This window comes from Marmota flaviventris, chromosome 4, assembly GCF_047511675.1.
Source record: "Marmota flaviventris isolate mMarFla1 chromosome 4, mMarFla1.hap1, whole genome shotgun sequence".
NCBI lineage: Eukaryota > Metazoa > Chordata > Mammalia > Rodentia > Sciuridae > Marmota > Marmota flaviventris.
Window position 1 is genome coordinate 85114341 of NC_092501.1, and position 20591 is coordinate 85134931.

The following is a 20591-nucleotide window of genomic DNA, read 5'->3' on the forward strand; positions in this document are numbered from 1 at the left end:
CCTAGCACTACCCCAAATCCCTAAGAAGACTTTTTGGTGAATAAACTTTCAGGTTAGAAAACTATACACATATGTAAAATAGTAATGCAATGAAAAAAAGTGTTCCTACCTCCTAAAATCAGAAGGGTGCCATCTTTGGTGTCTGATGCTACCCTCCCTATTCCTTCCCCCCCAAGGCCTGTCGCTGTCCCTGACTCATAACAGGCCAGTGAGTGAGAAGTAAGTGCTGGTGAGTAAACAAATGGATGTACAAATATTGTTGAAGGCAGCTTTTCCTAAAGACTGACTTTGTTTTTTTTAATTCCAGGGAGCAAAAGCATGTGAAGGCCACAGGGTAGTTCCTGCTTGGTCAGGCCAAACAGTCCTCCTGTGCTGTGGGTCGGTGGGGTGGGGGGGTAGGAAGGGGTGCTGGGTGGGGGTGGGGTGAGCAGGCTTCCTTATCTTGGTTCTGGATCCAGCTGGGCTGTTACCACCCACCCCAGCTGGCAGCAGCAGTAGCTCTGTCACTATGCCCAAGATTTTGAAGCCACATTTGGTGGCTGTCCAATAGCAAAATGACTCAAAGAAAACAGTCTCCCCAAATCCCCTTTTCTCTTTTCTCTCTTGGTAAATCCAGCACTTAACAGAAACATAAGTGAGTCCCTCTTCCATGGTGGAGGTACAGTTTTCTCACACCATGGGGGAGAACCTCATGACAACCCCACCCTCCCACCACCCCCCTACCCACCCAGCAGCATTCGGGAATCATATTCTGGGACCTCAGGTCAAATGCACTATTTATTTGTACAGCCAATATGTTATTAACTTTGGTTCTCTGAACTTTAAAAGTTAAACGTTAAATTCCACATTTGGATAAGAAAGAAATTATTTGTGGAGAAAATCTAGGACACGCAAATGGAAATGACAAATTAGATTTATGTGGCCAGTGCTTAGAAATCAACTTTTTAATTTCCTTTAATAAAACAACACCAAAGAGATATTTCCCCCCAACTTAAGAAAATCTCTAGTGGAGTTTTTTTAAAGAAAAATTACAAATGAGAGCTTGTTTTTATCTGCCAAACATCCCTGGGCTTGATCAAATGTCATTAAACATAAACAAAGTGAGCAATGCTGTAATTAAATGGCAGAAATAAATCTTTTTTTTTAATGGTTGCAAATTATGTGGGCTTTTGGTGACCTTCCTCATATGAGTAAAAACTGTTTTCAAAAATTAGACATCTTTAAAAACATGAAGTTGGACACGCACCCTGTAGAGGAAAGTATGTTGTTGTTTACAAGAGTTAATTTTTTCACATTAACTAAAGTCATCCCAATAATTGGTTAGAAAAGCTTACTTTGAAAATCATGCCAGAGGCTTGAAGCCTGTTTCAAGTGGTTCATGCAAAAACTCGTTTCCTGATTTACTGCTGTGAGGCGATCATGTTAAAAGCACACTGTTGGCATTAACACCGCGAGGAGGAGGGGCAGCGGCTTGGCGCATTCTAGGCAGTAAGAATTAAAAGGCTAATGTGGTTACTTTGGGAAAACAAAAATCATCCTCTCCCACATATCCCAAAGCTAGGTTTATTTTCAAGAGCTGAAAAGATGACCAATGGCCAAGTAATGCTCTGGGGCACAATAATGGTTCAAAATACCCACCAGGTGGGACATAGGGAGCAAGGTGGATGATGTTTGTCATTTTTGACTTCGAAATGGGGAAACTATTCTCTATCATCTTTATTATAAACTTTCAAAAATGAAATTCTGTAATGGAAGAGAAATAAAGTAAATATGGCTCAATGGAACAAAAATCCTCCAAACAGACTCCAAATGGCTCAGTGACCTGTCATATATTTTCCCCAAAATACTATAAAGCTAACCATTTATTAAGCTGAATGACTAAAACGAACCTAAATGAGAGAGAGAGGATATTTGGGGCTTTAGGGGAAGGAGACTGGGAACCAAATAAGCTGATGAGATGAGACTGTTCAAAATGCCACAGAGGGAGGGACATCATCTGGTGCGAGCAGTGTGGAAGAATGGAAACAGATGGGTGTTAGTGTCCAGGAACTGGTCACAAGGACAAGGGCACTTGGGGAGAGGAAGGAGAGGAAGAAAGTGTCCAAAAAGGCAGCTCCACCTTACATGTGTGTTGTTAGGTCATCATGATTTGTATATGTCTCTGTTTTAGAAGCTGGTTCTAAGCCAGAATTTCTGGAAGACGTTTCATCATTCTAAAGCTCCACCATCCAATTCACTACCTAACCTCATGGGGAAACTTTCCTTAAATTTCATCAATCAAAATGAAATACAGTTAAATATCTAGTTTCTCAGTGAAACTGGCTAGTCACATTTCAAGTGTCCAAAAGGCCACAATGGCTAATGAATCTCATATTGGATGGCAAAGACACAGACCATCATGGCAGACAGTTCTAGTGAACAGTAACATACTAGAGAAGCATCAAAACCAGAAAGACCATTACTCTCAAGTGACCCCTACCGCTCCCCAAGCCTGGCACTATTATTAGCAGTGCCAATGCACACATCAATTAATTCCTTGGTGTCTGTTTCCCCATCTATAAAACGGGAGTAATTATAATACCTATTTAAGATGTGTGGTGTAAGGATTCCATTATTTAATATACAAAGATCACACAGATAGTGCTTGGTCAATACCATCTCTTTTGGATGCACGATACATATTGCAGTTGAATGATACCTGTGATGACATAACAACGAAAGACATATTTGAGAGAAGGTCCACTTCGTCATGTTAAGAGATGTTCATCTTTTAGATGAACCTAATCCAAATGTCCAGGTTTTGTGAAAGGTTCAAATAAGTAATCTGTAAAAAGTAGCCAACGTAGGGGAAAGCATCAATGCACATCACCAATGTATGGCCAGGGCTGGAGCTGCTGTGCAGACTTCTTCTTGTCTAATAATTAGAAGGAACTGAAAAGAGGCCAGAGATCCACTGACCACACAACGGTAGGTGTGCCAAGAACACACTGTCTCCAGGAAAACGATTCCAATGCCCCAACAACATGTTTTAGATGGTAAAACCTAACTAACAATGGGTAAGGTAGCCCAGACATTTCGAGAAAAAATAGAATTGAATGCCTTCCAAAGAAAATAATAATTAGGAGTAATAAAACCACAGATGGAAAGTGTAACTAGGCCTGCTTACCCAAAGCATTTCCAAGCTTTAGTTTTAAGACACAGATACATGTTTGCATCTGAAAGAACCTGATGACCTAGATGTATGCTCTTATAGACCTAGACACTGGGTATTAGGAAACAGACAAACAGTTTGGTTATGTTTTATAGAGTGAAGCAAGTAAAATAAGGATGTCAGCATGAAAGTTATTTGAAGGCTCTTATGTCTGGTGAAAATGCCCTTTTCCCCCCTAAATATAAAGAAAACTTTAGTTGTGGATATCAATAATTTGATCCAGCTTTTCTACTTTTTATAACCAACTTTAGAATTTTTCTGTTTACTATGTCTTCAAAATTTCAAACACCACAAGTAACCAAAATTGCAAGCCTCGGTTAAAAATGCAAGGACTCTCAGACGCATTGCTTCATTACAAATTAAAAGGTATCCCTCCAAATTATATGGTTAACATTCCAAATTAAGAAATATATATATGTGTGTGTGTGTGTGTGTGTGTGTGTGTGTATATATATATATATATATATATATATATATATATACTTTATAAATAAAGTTGTCTAAAAATATCTTAGTCCTAGTCAAAAGAATAAATTTTCCCTCAATATCTAAAGCTTGGAAGTGATACTTAGCTCATAGGATTTATTTGTTAATTTAAGTGATTATCTGATTTTAATATACTGCTAGCTTTCCTTTTGACTGAAAGATATATGCTATTGTTAAAGACTTAAATGTGCTTTGGAAAGAAGATAGCAATTTAATGAGTGGACTATGTAGAGCTTTCTAATTCCTAAGTAATTGCTTACAAAAACTCAAGCTCTCTGCCTTGATCAGTTAACTGAGAAATAAAAATGCTAATATTATTTCTATGTTGCATCTTAGAGCATGAGCCAGGTTCAATTACTAATTTTATTTACTGTGAGCTAAAAATCAAGATTAAAGACTTTGCAAAACTCATTATTCATACTATACACAAATTCATTAGTTTTATATTACCAGATTTAAGTGTTACTCTCCTCCCCCCTGAAAAATAACCTGAGGTTGATTGATTCGTTCACTCCTAGGGTAAAAAGTACCGTGTGTCTGTCAGGAGCTGGGCATTCTTAGTATGAGAATGAGGATGAGAATCTGGGTGATCTGTGTTGCCGCCCACAAGGCAGACATTACTAACGTGATGAATCAGAGTTGTACCAGCAGAATGAGGGCTGCCACCTTTTCATCGATGCCAATGAAATAGGATTGAATCACTGTTTCAATATTTGAGGAAAGCTGCTAACCAGGGAAAAATATTTCTTCTGGATATCCATGGAAATATGAAATAGAGAAACCATTATGATGTTCTTAGAAGATAGATTTCTAAAAATACTATAAAAACTTTGTTTCTTTTTATTTTGAGATAGGGCCTCATTAAGTTATCCAGGCTGGCCTCCAACTCGCAATCCTCTTGTCTCAGACTCCTAAAGAGCTGGAATTACAGGCACATGCTACTGTGCCCACCTAAGACTTCATTTTTTTTTTTTTTTAGAGCAGCTTTAGGTTCACAGAAAGAGGAAGGCACAGAGACATTGTATGTATTTGCTGCCCTGCTCCTCCTCCCACATACATAGCCCCATTCATTATCAACATCCTACACTAGAATGGTATATTTGTTACTATCCATGAAGACATGAATGTCACCTAAAATCTGTAGCTCACATTAGGGTTCAGACTAGGTGAAGTGCATCTTATGGGTTTGAACAAATGTTCAAATACAAAGTATTTTTACTGCCCCCCCCCCCCACCAAATCCTGTGTTCTGCCTATTCATGATATCAGATGAACCTAATCCAAATGTCCAGGTTTCGTGAAAGGTTCAAATAAGTAATCTGTAAAAAGTTGCCAATGTAGGGGAGAGCTATAAAGGGGGAGAGCTATAAATCCCTCCCCCTTGTATCTGGAAAGCACTGATCTTTTTACTGTCTCCACAGTTCGGCCTGTTTTAGAATGTCCTATAGTTTAGAGTCACACAGATCTTTTTAGATTTCACTTAGTACTATGTACTTAAGGTTTCTCCATGTCTTCTCATGGCTTGGCAGCATACATTATTTTTTTATTATATATTTCTGTTTTATTCGGCTGTGATCTAAGAACAGGCATTATATGATTTCTAGTCTTTTCAATTTGTTAAGGAGTATTTAATGATAAAAATGCAGTAGAGCTTGATGAAATTTCCATGTGAGCTCGAGAGGTGTGTGTATTTTGCTGGTGTCAGATGAAGTTGTCTGTAGATGTCAATTATATCCAGTTGACTGATGGTGCTGCTAACTTCAGCTATGTCCTTAAGTGACAATCTGCCTGTAGAAGCTGTCCATTTCTAACAGAGGGGTGGTGAAGTCTCCATCTATAACAGTGGATTCATCTTTACACTTCGATCAGTCTTTATTTCTTCTTCATTTTTAAAGGATAATTGTATGGGGTACAGAATTCTATAGATTGGTGGTTATTTTCTCTCAACACTTCAAATAGTCCCCTCTCCTCCTCCTGCTCCCTCTACTTTCCTCCTGCTTGCATGTTCTCTGAGAAGTCAGATGTCACTCTCATCTCTGCTCCTCTGTAGGTAAGGTCTTTGTTCCTCTAGCTTCTTCAGGACTTTTCCTTTAATTTTTGTTTTTCCTATAGTTTGAAAATGGTATGCCCATGTACAGGTTTTTGGGGTGTTTATTTTTCGTGTTCTCTGACCTTCCTGGATCTGTGGTTTGGCGTCTGATGTTGATTTGTAGAAATTCTAAGTCATATTGTTCTAAATATGTCTTCTGGTCCTTTCTCTCCTTCTGGTTTTCTCCTTATGCATGTCCATGCCTTTTGAAGCTGTAATATAATTCTTGGATATTTTGTTCTTTCTTTCTTTTTTCAATTTTTTAATTTTTATTTTTTGAGGTTTCTATGGATAAATCTTCAAGCTCAGAGATTTTTTTTGGTTAGCAATGACCAGTTTACTTATAAGCCCATCAAAGGTCTTCTTCATATCTGTTAGAGTCTTGGATCTCTAACTTTTTAAATTTTTTTTTATTCTTTCTAAGGATGTCCTTGTCTCTGCTTACACTGTCCATCTGTGCTTGCATAATATCTATTTTATCCATTATGGCATATTAATCATAGTTGTTTTGAATCTGCTGCATTTGATTCTGATGCTTTCCCTCTTGCTTCAAATTGTGCTTTTTTGCCTTGTAGTTTTTTGTTAAAATCGGTATCTGATGTACAGGGTAAAAAGAATGGCTATAAATAGGGCTCAGGTGATGTGCAGATAAGGCAGGAGGGGAGGGGAAGCATTCTATATTTCTGTGATTAGGCCTCAGTTTTTGGTGGGCCTGTGCCCCTGGACTGCAGAGTTCACAAGTATTTCAAGTTCCTCACACTCCACCTTATCGTGGGACACAAAGGACAGAGTGGGCTGGAGTTGAGTATTTCCTTTTCCCCAGGGCAGTTAGGCTCTGGTAAAACCCGAGCAAGTTACTCTCTGGTAAACTGGTTTCTCTCCAGGACAGTCCTTTTTAAGAACAGAGTGCTCTGGTATGTTTTCAGAATTGTTCCTTTTCTTCTCTCCCTGCTGGAAGAATGAAGTGAGTTTTCTGATATTTACTGTGAGAGTCTGATTATGTTGGAGGTAAAACAAAAGCATGTAGGTCACCCTGTGACTGGCTTCCTCTGGAGTTTTGAACTCTGGGAATTTTCTATACCTAGGCTCTGGCAATTTGTTAATTCAAGTTCCGGTTTTCCTGCTCTAGTACTCTATCTAGAGTGCCCAAGGAGGTTTCTGTTGCAGTGTACTGTGATTCTCTGTATCTGTCCAACTAGGGACAGTAGTTTTTCCTATGACCCTACTTCTCTTACAGATCTGAGAAGAACTGTTTTTAAGAACTAATTTTTCAGCTTGTTCAGTTTTTATACAAGCTCTTAACAGGTGGGACTTATAAATTAGAAAAATGATTTTGTTTTTCATTTAAAAAATCAGGGCTGATTGGATCATCATCTTCTGGTCTAATGATTTTAATTCTCCAGATTCAAAGGATAAAGAGAAGAGAACAACTTCTTAGAAATAATTTACTCATCTCTTAGACTCTGGAAGGTTTCATTTGGACTTTCACAGAGATTTAGGAAAAGAAGGCCTTTTCAGGGATAGAAACATCCTCAATTATTTTCCTCTTGGCCCTATGGCATTTTAAACTACTCAGTTCACTGATCCTAGGTAAGTAGGTCTGCTACAAATGAATCTTTCCCCATCCAACCTGGTAAAACCCATGTCTCAAAATGCAAGTTACTACAATCAGTAGAGATTGAAAAATATCTATTGAGATGCTATAATTAACTAGACGTCAGAGAGCTTGAAAGTCAGTCAGTTTCAATCCAAATATAAAAGCTCAAGACACTGAAAGCCACTGCTCATGTAACAACAACAACTATAGAGAAAAGCCATCTACCACAAACTACTTGTGGAATGCATGTTTCTTTGTTTCCTGCTGTTTATAGGTCATTGATCAAAAATCTACGAAAGACAAGACTCAACTTTAAATAATGGTAGTCCTAGAGGAAAAGAACTTCTCCTTTAAAAGTCACTTTAAATAAAAAGAAAAACCTATTGTCCCCTTTCTAACAGGAAGGGTTTGATGTTTCACTTAGAACAAAATATTACACCAATTCTTCACCACCAGTAACATCTTCCAAAGATCAAAAAATAAAGCAAATTAATGCACAGTTCTGAATAAGCAAGACTGTGAAATATAATAAGCCCTGCTATATTACTCACTATTTCTTAATAAATATCAGTTTAAATGAACATATTTAAAGTACTCCTGGAAGTAACATACCCTCAGAGTAGTAAGACTAATAATACTTGAGTTGTTAAAGGAATGTTCAAAATGCTAGTTTGGAAAAGAACTGCTACCTTGGTACATCTTTATTTAGGCCAATGCTGGACTGTCTCCTGACTAGCAATGGTAACATTCAGTTTAAAAAAAAGAAGCCCCAGTAAATGGTAACATCACCATTTTCTGTTATGAATGCTTTAAGTTTTCAGAAGAACATTGATTTTTAAAAAATTAAACCCCAAAGACCTTGAAAATGTAATTCTTTCAATGAAACACTATAAACACTTAATTATGTAAACCAATAACATTTGTTATATTTCAGTTTTTAGATCCTATCTATCTTGGCAAGGCACATGAATCAGAGGTATTAAAATGGGAATTGTATAATATATGACTAAATGACACACTGAAACAAGAATTCTGTCAATAGTATCCAAAGCTTCACTAATAATTAACTAAAAAAATTTAGTTCAAAAGAATGCATTTTACAAACACAGATATACAACTTTACCACATATCCAGAATGTACCTTAGACAACTCCATGCCTGGCCCACACTGTTTGCAGAGAATGCAATTTCCAGACCGGTCCCGGAATTCCTGTTGTCTGCAGTCTCCGGTTTCGCAAATGACTTTACATGACTGGGAATAAAATGTTTCACAAACATTATCTTAGAGTACTTTCATTATATTGTTTGCAAGAAAGGAATAATATCTTCACCATTAGTCACATAATCGCTGAGAGTAAATATCAACTTAGAGTGAGGTCAATTTAATTTTCACTTTAAAAAGAAAAACCACTTTCTGAGTGAGTCAGTGGAACAAGTAAAATCAATAAACCTAATAATTACTTTCTGTACTCCAAAGAATACAGAATATTCATTCACTCTTTAGAGAATGGCATCCTCTTTTCTTGGAATTAACTACTTCCTCTAATATTCTTCTGAGGACTCAGGATAAAACTGATCTAAGGGATGATGTTTTTTCTAAGACGACATATAAAAGAACAGCTCTGCAGAGACCTAAGGTCCTTTTGCTACCTAAAAAATCTGAATTAAATAACCAAATTTTTTGATTTTCAAGAAATATAAACATACTTGAGTATAATAAATTGAATAAGTAGATGGAATATATGCATATAGCCACAAGAACTTGCAATTATCCTTGAGATATAGCTGCCATTTGGTTTTGATGGAGAATTTTCAACTTTTCCAGCTGTACTCCATTAACTTAGAGATCGTAAAAAAATATTATCTGGCAATCATGAGACCAGTAAAATGCTTCATGATGGTAGTTGTGGTGTTGTAGATGATAAGAGTGGCCAAACTCTCTGAATTCTTCAAAGCCAAAGTGCTACCTATACATGAACTTACATCCTTACTGATTATACAAAGTCATTTCCTGGGACCTAGCAATATACTTGGTTCATAGAATACGTCTTAAATGAAATAACCACCCTTTGGCAAAAAACAAAGGATGTGGGTCATTTTCCAAAATAAGCTTTTTTCCTCTTATTTTACCAAAAAATAAGTTCACTTTATTTCTATCATCCTTCAAAAATGTGCTTACCTGCTTCTTAACAGATAATATTTTATTAAAAGTGTTGGAATTAATAGCATCTCAGGATTGGTCAAGACATTCAGTTTTGTTTTCCTAAATGAAAATGAAAACCTTAGGGAGTACTGTGGGAACAGACACTGTTGTGTCTAATGCCTATCACACATAGGTGCACAGAAAATTGTTTTTGATGCTTACAATAAGAAGCAATCATTCTCTAAAAACACCCTTACCAAGTAGGAATATCTGTAATGATATCTACCAGTCTCCTTAAATAAAGTCAAAGTCTGAATCTCCATGTCCAGTGGGAGGGAAAGTGCAAGGTAAGGGTTGGGACTAGAAAATTCTTGGGGGTTAAAGGTCTAATAATCTTGTCCTACCTCTTTTAACTCCACCTAACTACCATATTGGTGGACTGATTTTACTTAAAGAGTAGGAATTTCCCTTTTTATACAGAGACTGTAATCTCTTTGAGAAAGAAATTCTACAACCTCCCTCCTAGGCCATTTCTGCAATGTTTAACAACTTTAAGGAACAGAAAGGAAGTTTTCCTTACATCTACATAGATCCCAGACTCCAATTTGATCTCATTTCCTCTTAAATTGTCTTCCAAGATTTTAGGTACTGTGTTCAGTGCAAATAATTCTCTCTATATTTGTACATCCTTGTTAAATCTCAACATTAAATAAACTGAATACCTTCATAGATCTTTTGTCACACATTCAAACACTAAAATTTCCTATATGCCTTTAATACTTTTTTTAAAAAAAACTTTATTTTATTTATTTATTTTTATGTGGTGCTGAGGATTGAACCCAGGCCCTCGCATGTGCTAGGTAAGCAGTCTACCGCTAAGCGACAACCCCAGCCCATGCTTTTAACACTTTTTGAGACCAAGATGGATATATATACCTACATCAAAATAATAACTTTAAAAATCCATTTTAAAGTATTCATAAACTCTAAGTCAAAGACTCCAAGTCAGAATTTATGATCTTGTTGGAGTCTAGGATGTGTTAGACAGGTGTCTATAAATCCAGGATTTATAACATAGCAATTTTATGACTTCATGTAAGTTTAAATAAAATAATTTCAATACTTGTTAAAAATTTCACAGCTTAGCAGCACTCTTTCACTTGATAATCAAATGCAAAAATGATCAAATGCAATTTGAAAGAAAGGAAAATTGTATGGGATGAGAAATAGAAAATGATCTTATATGAATCTTTTACCACATTCTTAAGAAAGGAAAGTTTACTTACCAAACAGCCTAGTAAAAGCATAATGGTGAAGAATGTTTTCTCTTGGTTTAGTGGTACTTTTAAAGCCATTGCTCTTATCAAATGTAGTTATCCCTGAAGAGTTCTAAATCAAAGATAAGAAAGATACAGTTAACACCAAAAGCTTTAGTGAGTAGGCTCTGTATTTGCCCTATAATTTCTACCATTTTCTATATGTGTGAACTACTAAATATTACTTGGGTTTTAAAAAGAACCACTTTTTAAAAAGATACAATAGACAATATGTAATTCTTTAAAATTTAAAGTTTAGATGATGAGAATGGTACTGTGCTTACTCACATATTACACACATAACTACTGACTCTGAATTCTTAGGTTATACCTGCCATTATTTTCTACTCAGGTCTTTACAGTGTCCAATCTTTTTCATATAGAAGAGAATTACATTCAAACAGTGATTTATAAACCTTCCATTTATATGAGTTCAGGCAGTGCCAACAGGATAATAATAGTGATAAAATAACAAAACTTGCTAAGCACTGTGAGCCAGGTACTATTTTTAGCATGCTAGCTTATTTAATCCTTGCAACTACTCTAGAAAGTCAATACTATAATTCTTTCCATTTTAGAAATGGGAAAAGTGAGACAGCAAGAGGGCTAGATAACCTGCTAAGATTACTCTGCTAGTAAGAAGTAGAAGTGGATGCAAACCTGAGCAGGGTGGCTCTTGGGTCCCTGTTCTACTGGGTCACATACACCCTGCAATACAATGGACTCTATTGAATAAAATCACTATACTTGGATCTTGGATGCTTCATCTCCACCATGGAGCAGACAGTTAAGATTGAGCATTTGTAAATTCTTCCCTAAAGCAGCACTGTGCAAATTATGTATTGGCAGAAAAAATCAACATTCATGTTATTGAAACATGCAGAAGTCACTTCTAAGTGATGCAATGGGAGGCACTGGTCAACATTTCAATAAAAGATAAACCCAGCCTTTTAATTTTCATCAGCAGTGATCCAAAACAGAAATAAATCTGGATTCATTCACAAATATATGCCAATTCAAAAGAAGACAATAAAAATAAATAAAGAAAGCCTCATCTAGTGGCCCCATTTATCAGGTAGAGAAACAATGGTTTGGTTTCTTCTAAAGTGGAATCTTATTAAACTTACGAGAGGCCCCAGCAATCATTTGATTCCTTAGAAAGAAATGAGATCAGAGAACCAAAAAACCAGAATGATGGGCCAAAGAGTTCAAGGAAAACAGTAACAAAAACAACAACAGAGGAATCCATGCTGGGCAGGCTGCTGTCAGCTGCTGGTGGCAAAGCCACTGAGGGCTGAGCCTGCAGGCCACCCCAGAGTGCCAAACCCAGAGCTATCATTTCAGCTGCCTTAGCAGGTCACATTGCCAGGGCAAGGAGAATCACTTTACATTAGTTGAATGAATGGTCCATTTTGAGCGAAACTAAACTTTTTCAGCTTCTTGGTGGTAGCTTTGTCTCTCCTGACATATTTCAAGGTCTTTTGGCAACTATCCAACCTTGCACCTTACTGTTTGTGTAGACAAAGGGTTGGGGTGGAGGAGCTGGTCAAAAGATACAATCACATTCTATGAAACATATATTTAAGGCTATCCCTTTATGGAAATAGTCCTAAATATTGAAAAATGTCATTTCTAAAAGTTAAATGCTTCTAATTTATGTAAGATTAAAATTAATATGAAAAAAGGGTACATGGATTGATTATCCCTTATATGAAATGTTTAAGACCAGAAGTGTTTCAGACTTCAGATTTTCTTGGATTTTGGAATATCTGCATATATGCAATGAGATATTTGGGGTATGGGGCCCCAGTCTCTATAATAAATTCATTTGTTTCATGTGTACTTTATACATATAGCCTAAAGGTGATTTTTTACAGTATTTTTAATAATTTTGCACATGAAAGAAAGTTTCAGCATGGAATTTTCCACTTTTGGTGTCATATTGGCACTCATAAAAGGTTCATATTTGGGAGGTCTTTGAATTTTGGGTTAGAGGTTTTCAAACTGCAATGCCAAAGCATTTACACCAATAAGAGAAAAAGAGCTCAATAGACTGAATCCGTACATGCAGAAGACAAATAGTGAAGTGTTTCTTAGCAAGATTCCACTAAGACTACACGTTTATAAAGAGATAAAAATAGAATCTGTCTCAAAGGTTGTAGTGAGAATTAACTGGGAGAATACACAAAAAGTGCTAACCCAATGGCTAGAACAGAATAAATCTTTTTTTTTTTTTTAATTTATTTTTTAGTTTTAGTGGATACAATATCTTTATTTTATTTTTATATGGTGAGGATGGAACCCAGTGCCTCACATGTGCTAGGTGAGCACTCTACCATTTGAGCCACAACCCCAGGCCCCAGAATAAATCTTAATTAGTGATGGTTGCTGATGTTTGTGTTGCTGTTGTTATTGGGAGCATCACTAATTATCTGCATGAGTCTGAACGAGCTATTTCACCTGGAGTCTCAGTTCCTCACCTCTCCATTGGGCAGTGTGATAGTACCCTCCTGAGACTCCATGAGGAGTGAATGAGTTTACCAGTCATAAAGCAATTAACAGAGAGTTAACTTTCTGGAACATTTTCAGTGCAATTTAAGTGTTAGCAACTATTGTCCTTCATGCTGTGATATTATTCTTGAGGATCAAACGAGCCAATATATATGACAGTCCTTGAAGACTGCAACCTGTGAGACCAATAAGAGACATTTGATGGCCACTAACAAGTGGCAGGCTACTTTTAGAATTCTAGAACTATAGGCCTGCAGAAAGCATAGGAAAACTAAGAATTCAAGGTGTGAACAAAGCATTTATGATGTTAAATACTATACTAAAGCTTTATAAAAAGCCTAACTTTTTCTCCTTAATACCATACTTTCAAGAATATATTTACCCCCATATGATGGGAGAAAAAACTGAAGGTGAAAAGACACAAATACTAGAACTGGTAAAAATCAAACTAAATTCATGCCTGGTGATTCCAAAAAGGGTTTCAAGTCAGGAGGATTGTATACTACTGACACCTTCCATTAGGGACAGTAGAATTTCATCAACAAAAACTGATGATAGATATAAGACAAATAATACATTTAACTATTTATCTATTTATTCAACCAACTTTGGATAAGCAGTTATCAGGAGCCTGAAAGAAGACAGCATTAGGTTAAGGAGGATACCACAAAGGTTGTACTTATAGGCAGTTCACAGCTTAGCTGGGGTGGTGGTCTCCTAAATGGCTTTTAACGTAGCCTGGCCAACGAGCATTTTAGAAATAAATAATTTAGCTGGTGGGGTGTTATGAGTGTGACCTTGAATTTCCTGGAATAAAATGAAATTCCTGATGAAGTTCTTTGGCTCTCATAAAAGAAGGAAAATTTAATAAAATAACAGTGTTTAAGTAATGATATTTAAAATAAAAATAAGGTAATAAAAAGGTTATTTGTTGAAATTGCTTTTAAATTCAGAATCTGGCCCAAAGATAGAAAAATGCTTCTATATGTTTAAGAGTTCTATTTATTTGGGGCTGGCATGAATCATACAAAAGATTGTATGTAAAATGGGTCTGTCCTTTGGAGTTTTTACAGTCTACCAAAATATCCAGACCAGACAACATTTACTAACCATCTAGCATCTACTTTTGCAGAACATGTGTAGATACACTGGTCCTGGCTAAGCACTTAAAGGCTAATAATGCCTGCCTTACTCTAAGCTAGTAGCATAGAATTTCTGCAGCACTGTCTGCCATTCAGCAATACTAAGCAGGGTGGCAGTATCTGGAGAACCAGGCAAGCATTAAAGAACGGACATGAACCTAAAGCACAGAGCTGGCAAACATCCTGTTCAGCTGCACCAAAAGTGGCTCCTTATCAAATAAAGCTGTTCAGTCTGCTCATTTGAGTGAATGATTACTAATGCAAATGTGTCCTAATTGGCCTCCATTAAAAGGGACAGAAATCCAACAGGTGCTATAAATGTACACCCCTTGCACTTCCTTGACTAAAATCACAAATACCTGTGCTGGTGTGTCCACAGGCAAAGGGGCAAGGTCTCAGAGGCTGCAGTTTATGGGAGTGTTGCTGGGGAGAAGAAACTCCACGTTTCATTTCTTACTGGCTGGGCAGATGACTAGATCTGTCTGCAATGCCTGTCCAGCCAAATTGTCTAAGGTCTCTGGCATCTCCTTAAATCTAGCTAGGGATATCCTGGACTTAATCTCACTGTCTCATCTAGTTATTTCTCTTTCTAGCCTTTGTGTTGCATCTAACTGGCATTTATGTTCTTTAGCTATGGCAGCATGTGATTTTTAAAATTTATTTTTTGATGTTAAAAATGAAGAACTTGCATGAAGCAGACAACTTGACCACCACAAGTCCACATGGAGGTAACATGAGCGGAAACTGAGCATCAGGTGCCCTTCTGGAGAAGCCCACACACTTTCTAGTGTGCTTGTCCCCACAATGCTCTGCTGTCCTACTAGACTCCCTTAACTGATTTTAGCACCTATCCAGCCATTCAAGTTTGCCACCAATCAGGGTCTGGGGACTTCATGACAAGGACACTGATTTCACTCTAGAATGGTAACTTATCCAAAGTATGTGCCCAATACATGTTAATGAAGAAATTTACTAATTAAGAATAATATTTTATCTCTTAGAGCTATAAGTGAGGAAACAATATATGTGAAAATATGAGCAAACATAACTAAATATTGAAATAAAAGTTACTGTGGTCCAACCAAATCCAGGTCAGGATCCCATTTCTTGACTGTATTCTATACTCAAGGCTGGGCATCTTTTATCCAAAATGCTTGGGACCAAAAGGGTTTCAGATTTTTTATTTCTTCAGATGTTGGAACATGCACATATACATAGTGAGGGATCTGGGGGATGGAACCCAAGTCTAAACATGAAATTTATTTATGTTTCATATATACCTTATCCACATACCCTGAAGGTAATTTTGCACAGCATATTAAATAATTTTGTGCATGAAAGAAAATTTCATGCTGTGAAATTTTCCACTTGTGGAGGTGTGTTGTCACTCAAAAAGGCTCAGATTTTGGAGAATTTCAGATTAGGGATGCTCAGCTTGTACTGACAAATATCACTTTGTTGAAGATGGTCTGGTATTTATCATTCTAGTTTTAACAATAAACAATAAGTAACCAGTCTTTTTTCTCTTTTCTATTATGATTCTAGGGATTGAGCCCAGGGCCTCAAACATGGTAGGCAAGCATTCTACCACTGAGCTACATCTTCAGCCCTTTTTACTTTGAGACTGTTCTTGTTAAGTGGCCCAGGCTGGCCTCAAATTTGTAATCTTCCTAACACAGACTCCCAAGTAGGTGGGTTACAGTTATGTGCCACCATGCCAAACTAACAATACATAATTTTTCTTAGAACTATCTTTATATCTGATATTTCAAGTGACCCATATGAAGCTTGGAATAATTTGAATAATCTGGATACTTTTTTCAGAATAAATTATTTAATTTTCTTTATCTTCCATTTCTTAAAAACCATTTATTATCCAACACATGTGGTTCGCATGCAATAGGTAACAGTTTTCATCTAGTAACGGTATATTAACATTATGTAATGAAGCTCCATTCATCCCACACATTTTAAAATATGTAACAAGCTGAACCATTAAAGAAATATATCAACACTAAAGCAAACTGGCAGGCTTACAATTTATAAAATCAGCATTGAAATAAAGCCAATGCTATAAATACAGAATTTTACATTTTAATGGTGGAACATAAACTTTGGCTTAGAAATATTGTCAATCCCACATGTTGAAAGAATGAAAAATTAATTAGAAATTTAGGATACTGCTGTTTCCAAAAAGGACAATAACCCCAAGCCTCTAGCTATTCTGCAACTTACCCTTTAATGTCACTATATTCGAAAAATCATTCTTTCTACGTGGTAGAGTTGGCAGCCCTTCTGCAGCCTAGAAAGCTCACAAAGGTGTGCTGTAATAAGAATATACATATTTTTGTTGGCTGAGGAAGGAGAATGGTTTCCCTTTCTCAAATCATGAACTGTTTTCTACTAAAAACTCTATAAGCTTTAAAACTTACAGTTGCCAAATATAGTATTTCCAATTCCTCCAAAGTTCAAAAACATTAAGGGACATTGTCTTAAACTCTTTTATTTATTTATTTGTTTTTAATAGAACTTAACCTAGGGTGTGGTTTTCTAAGACTAATTGGTTTTCTCTGAGTTGTAGGCTCTATCATCTTTGCTCCAGAGAAAACATTGTCAGAATTTATAAAATATTCAATCAACAAGCACATAGTAAATAAGGTACTTTTTCCAAAATTCATTAAATGTTTCTCTATTCTAAGGTACAAATAGAAGAACTGTATCATCAATGATAAAGGGAGCCTCAAATATCTACACAGTTGATCTTAAGAAAACTGTGTACAATCATCTCTAAAACACAGCTGTCTAAATTTTTATTTTAGAAGGAAATCTGGATAGAATCCAAAACCAGTCTTTTCACCATTCAGAGTGTTCTTCTCCAGTATAAGTAGGCTCCATTCTTTTAGAATTTCCTCATATTAGACCCAACCAAGCTGACTGAAGAGGGGCTAAATAATAATCTTCAGATATACAAGCTCCTTTGTCCCAAGTAATTGCTGATGGATGGTCGTTCTCTTTCTAGACCCCAGGTTTTAAAACTTTGGTTTAAAAGGTACAGGCTTTGTGATGTGTGGACTGGACGATAACCCAATTCTGTTTAAACATCTTACTTTTAAATGTAAATATTTTTGACAGATAAAATATGATGAATGAATGCACCGTTCAACCAGTAAATCATGGAAAGAAATTCTGTTCATACTGCTTTACCTTTCTTTATCTTCAGCTAGAAATTTTCTTCACAAAGTCTATGAACATTTAATAATCAGCTGCCATGGGACAAAAGTATTAACTGTTCAGTGACTCTCTTCTCACATAGGCAGCTGTTGATTTATTTATTTGGAACATATACTTATTTAAGGTGGGCATTATTACTCATCCTGTAGTCAACACAGTTAAAATATGCTAGTCTTCTCCAGAATTTTAAATGCTTGATTTTAAATATTAATTTATCAGATTTTTTTTAAAAAAAACACTTGTTTTTTTTTTCTTTTAGCATTAAAGATGAATGGATTTTATTTTTTTGGTTGTGTCATGTTAATTTTTAAGGCTGGATCTGGTCCAGGGAGATTGAGGTAAGCTAGGTGCTGCTCAGAGATTTAAATAAGAGGAAAGGGAAACTGAAATTCTCCTCATCAGTGTTAGTAGAATTCCTTACTTAGGTTTTTAAGTCCCCAACATGTTCTAAATTTGTATAACAGAGCTATACCTAGTAAATTAAACCAATATATTAAATACAGCATGTGACATTAGCTGTCTCAACTCATTTATATTCTAAAATATACATAAATTAAAATGCAGAATCAATTCATTTATATTCTAAAATATACAAAAATTAAAATTCAGAATCATCTGTTTAATCATCTGATTTATCTTCTATTCTTTGGAATAGCTTATTTTATAGCTACTTAAATGTTAGCAATGGCCCATATTCAAGTCTTTTGATAGGAAAGGCATTTTATACTGTAGTGAATAAGGGTCTTTTATGCATCTTTAACTTCAAATTCAAGATCCAGCCCAGCCTGAACTGTCAAGACACTCTAGGAAAGAAAAAAAAAGTCCAAATAAAAAATAGATAAAACATAAAGAAAAGAAAGAAAGAAACAGCTTCCATGATTGTACAGGAAAATACTAACACAATACTCCAGTTAACATCTATTGTAAAAAAAAAAAAAATTCTAAAGTCTACAAAATCATGTGGCCTTGGCCTTGGTAATAAAGTAGATGTAATAAGACATTTTCATTAATTTAAAAGTAAAGAACTGAGAGAGCTCATGATAACACTTCATGTAATGATGTCAATACAATATTTTGAAAATGCATGTCTATATTTTGTATTATCTTCAGAACAACCCAATAAATAATACACAAAGAAAAATTCTTTTTAGTTACCTGCATCTCTGAATACATAAGAAACAGTTTTCTACATTAGGACTCAATTCTCACCCTTTTCATTATATATATTTAAATTAGATAATAAGCAGTGCTTGAAATAAAAATATTTTTTTTGAAAGCAGCTTTGGCAAAAATGCCTGAGGTGAAATTCTTCCATAGACAACATACTTAGTAAATCCTGAGCTAATGCAATGTAATCCTCACTTTCGAATCTAAGTATCTGATCATGAAATAACAACACTAAAATAAAATCTTCTGTTTACATAAGTCATGTTTAACAATACCCTTTTCCTGTTTATATAAAGAAATTATCTTGTAGTCAAAGAAAACTTATTGGAATAAAAAGAATGCCTTTCATAAAATATTGAGTTAAACTGTTTAAAGAAATGCTGAGCAATGCTTATGATTTTGTTTGAAAACTGAGTCCTGTTATTAAAAGGCAAAAAAAAAAGTGACATGAATTTTTCATAATGAGAGATGCAAGCTTGATGATTAGTTTACTGTTACCAAAACAGATCCCAGAATTTTGACCCCACCAAACTTTAATCTCTAAGAACATACTAGCTAAATTTCTATTCCATGAAATTACTTACAAACATTAACAAGGGCTGTGAGAACTGACTTCTTTTCTATCTAAATCTGTTACATGCTCTGCTCCTCAATGCACCAGTAAATACTGCTCACATTTAAGAATTTTTTCTTTTTCCATGGAAGGAATATGATAGAATTAAAAGTCCTTTTATTACCTCCTAGGCTGCAGTTCTGCAGTGGGGCCTGCAGATGAGTGCTCCAGAGACCCACCTTTCTAGCACGCGCCAGTTGGGGCGCTGGGGAGTACCTCTAGCAGGGACGCGGGGCAAAAAAAAAAGGCCCGGGATAAGGACGATGCATATTTATTTACATACTCACATATATTTGCTCTACAAGCAGATTTTCTATTCGCAAGAACTCTAGATAAAAAGTGTAAGCGTCCTCATCCCCAATGCCGAAGGAGACCAGCAAGCGTTGTCAAGGTCTGGACCCTGCAGTGGCTGTGGCCAAAGCTCTGCATCCCAGTGCCTCCTCAGCTGCCCCGGGTTGTCACTCCTTCCTGGGGTCTTGTGGTACAACTCAGTCTGCTCGCTCCCCTCTTCTACATGTGAGCTGCCCCTGACTGCTCCCTCCCTCCGTTAGGCAGCCGCCTCTTCTCGAGGCTCCTATCTAGAAAGGATCCACCCGAGGCGAGGGCTGGGGTCCCCGCGCAGCGCAGCTTAGTCCTGGGAGGAGCGGGGCACTTACCTTCCCAGTCACCTGCAAGGCTTCGTCCGCTGGCGCGCCTCGTCCTGCCCTGCAGGTCGGGGCTGAAGCAGGGGATCAGGGGAGCACAGAACCGTTCTGGGTGCGGGCGCAGGGCATAGGGTACTGGGTGCAGGGCGCGGAGCTGGATAGGGGTCTTTTCTAGGCGCGCAAGCGGAGCACCTCCCAGCGCCGCTGGCTCGGCGCTCTCTGGTAGCCCGGCAACGGCTGCCGCCTCCCGGCGCCCCGCCCACCGGTTTTCGCCCCGCCCCCTGCTGACTTCAACTGGGCTCCTCCTGGCTTTCCCAGTCTCCCGCGCTGGGTGAGCAGACCCCAGCCCCGGCAGGAGCTGGTGAATGCGGGACGGGTAGGGGAGAACAACGGTAGGCGATGGGGTAGCCAAGAACATGAATAGCTGGAACTTTCTTCGGAG

General features: G+C 36.9%; 1 protein-coding gene across 1 annotated transcript in view; it reads right to left on the bottom strand.

Moving 5' to 3' along the window:
• Positions 1 to 20315, bottom strand: part of Tnfrsf19 (TNF receptor superfamily member 19) — an 82237-nt gene extending 61922 nt beyond the window's left edge. The window contains exons 1-3 of the mRNA XM_071610767.1: positions 20162 to 20315; positions 10812 to 10914; positions 8524 to 8634 (exon numbers count right to left, since the gene is read on the bottom strand). Of these exons, the coding sequence (XP_071466868.1) occupies positions 8524 to 8634; positions 10812 to 10880 (180 nt within the window). The 5' untranslated portion in view covers positions 10881 to 10914; positions 20162 to 20315. The remainder of the gene's footprint in view (positions 1 to 8523; positions 8635 to 10811; positions 10915 to 20161) is intronic.
• Positions 20316 to 20591: the final 276 nt, after the last annotated feature.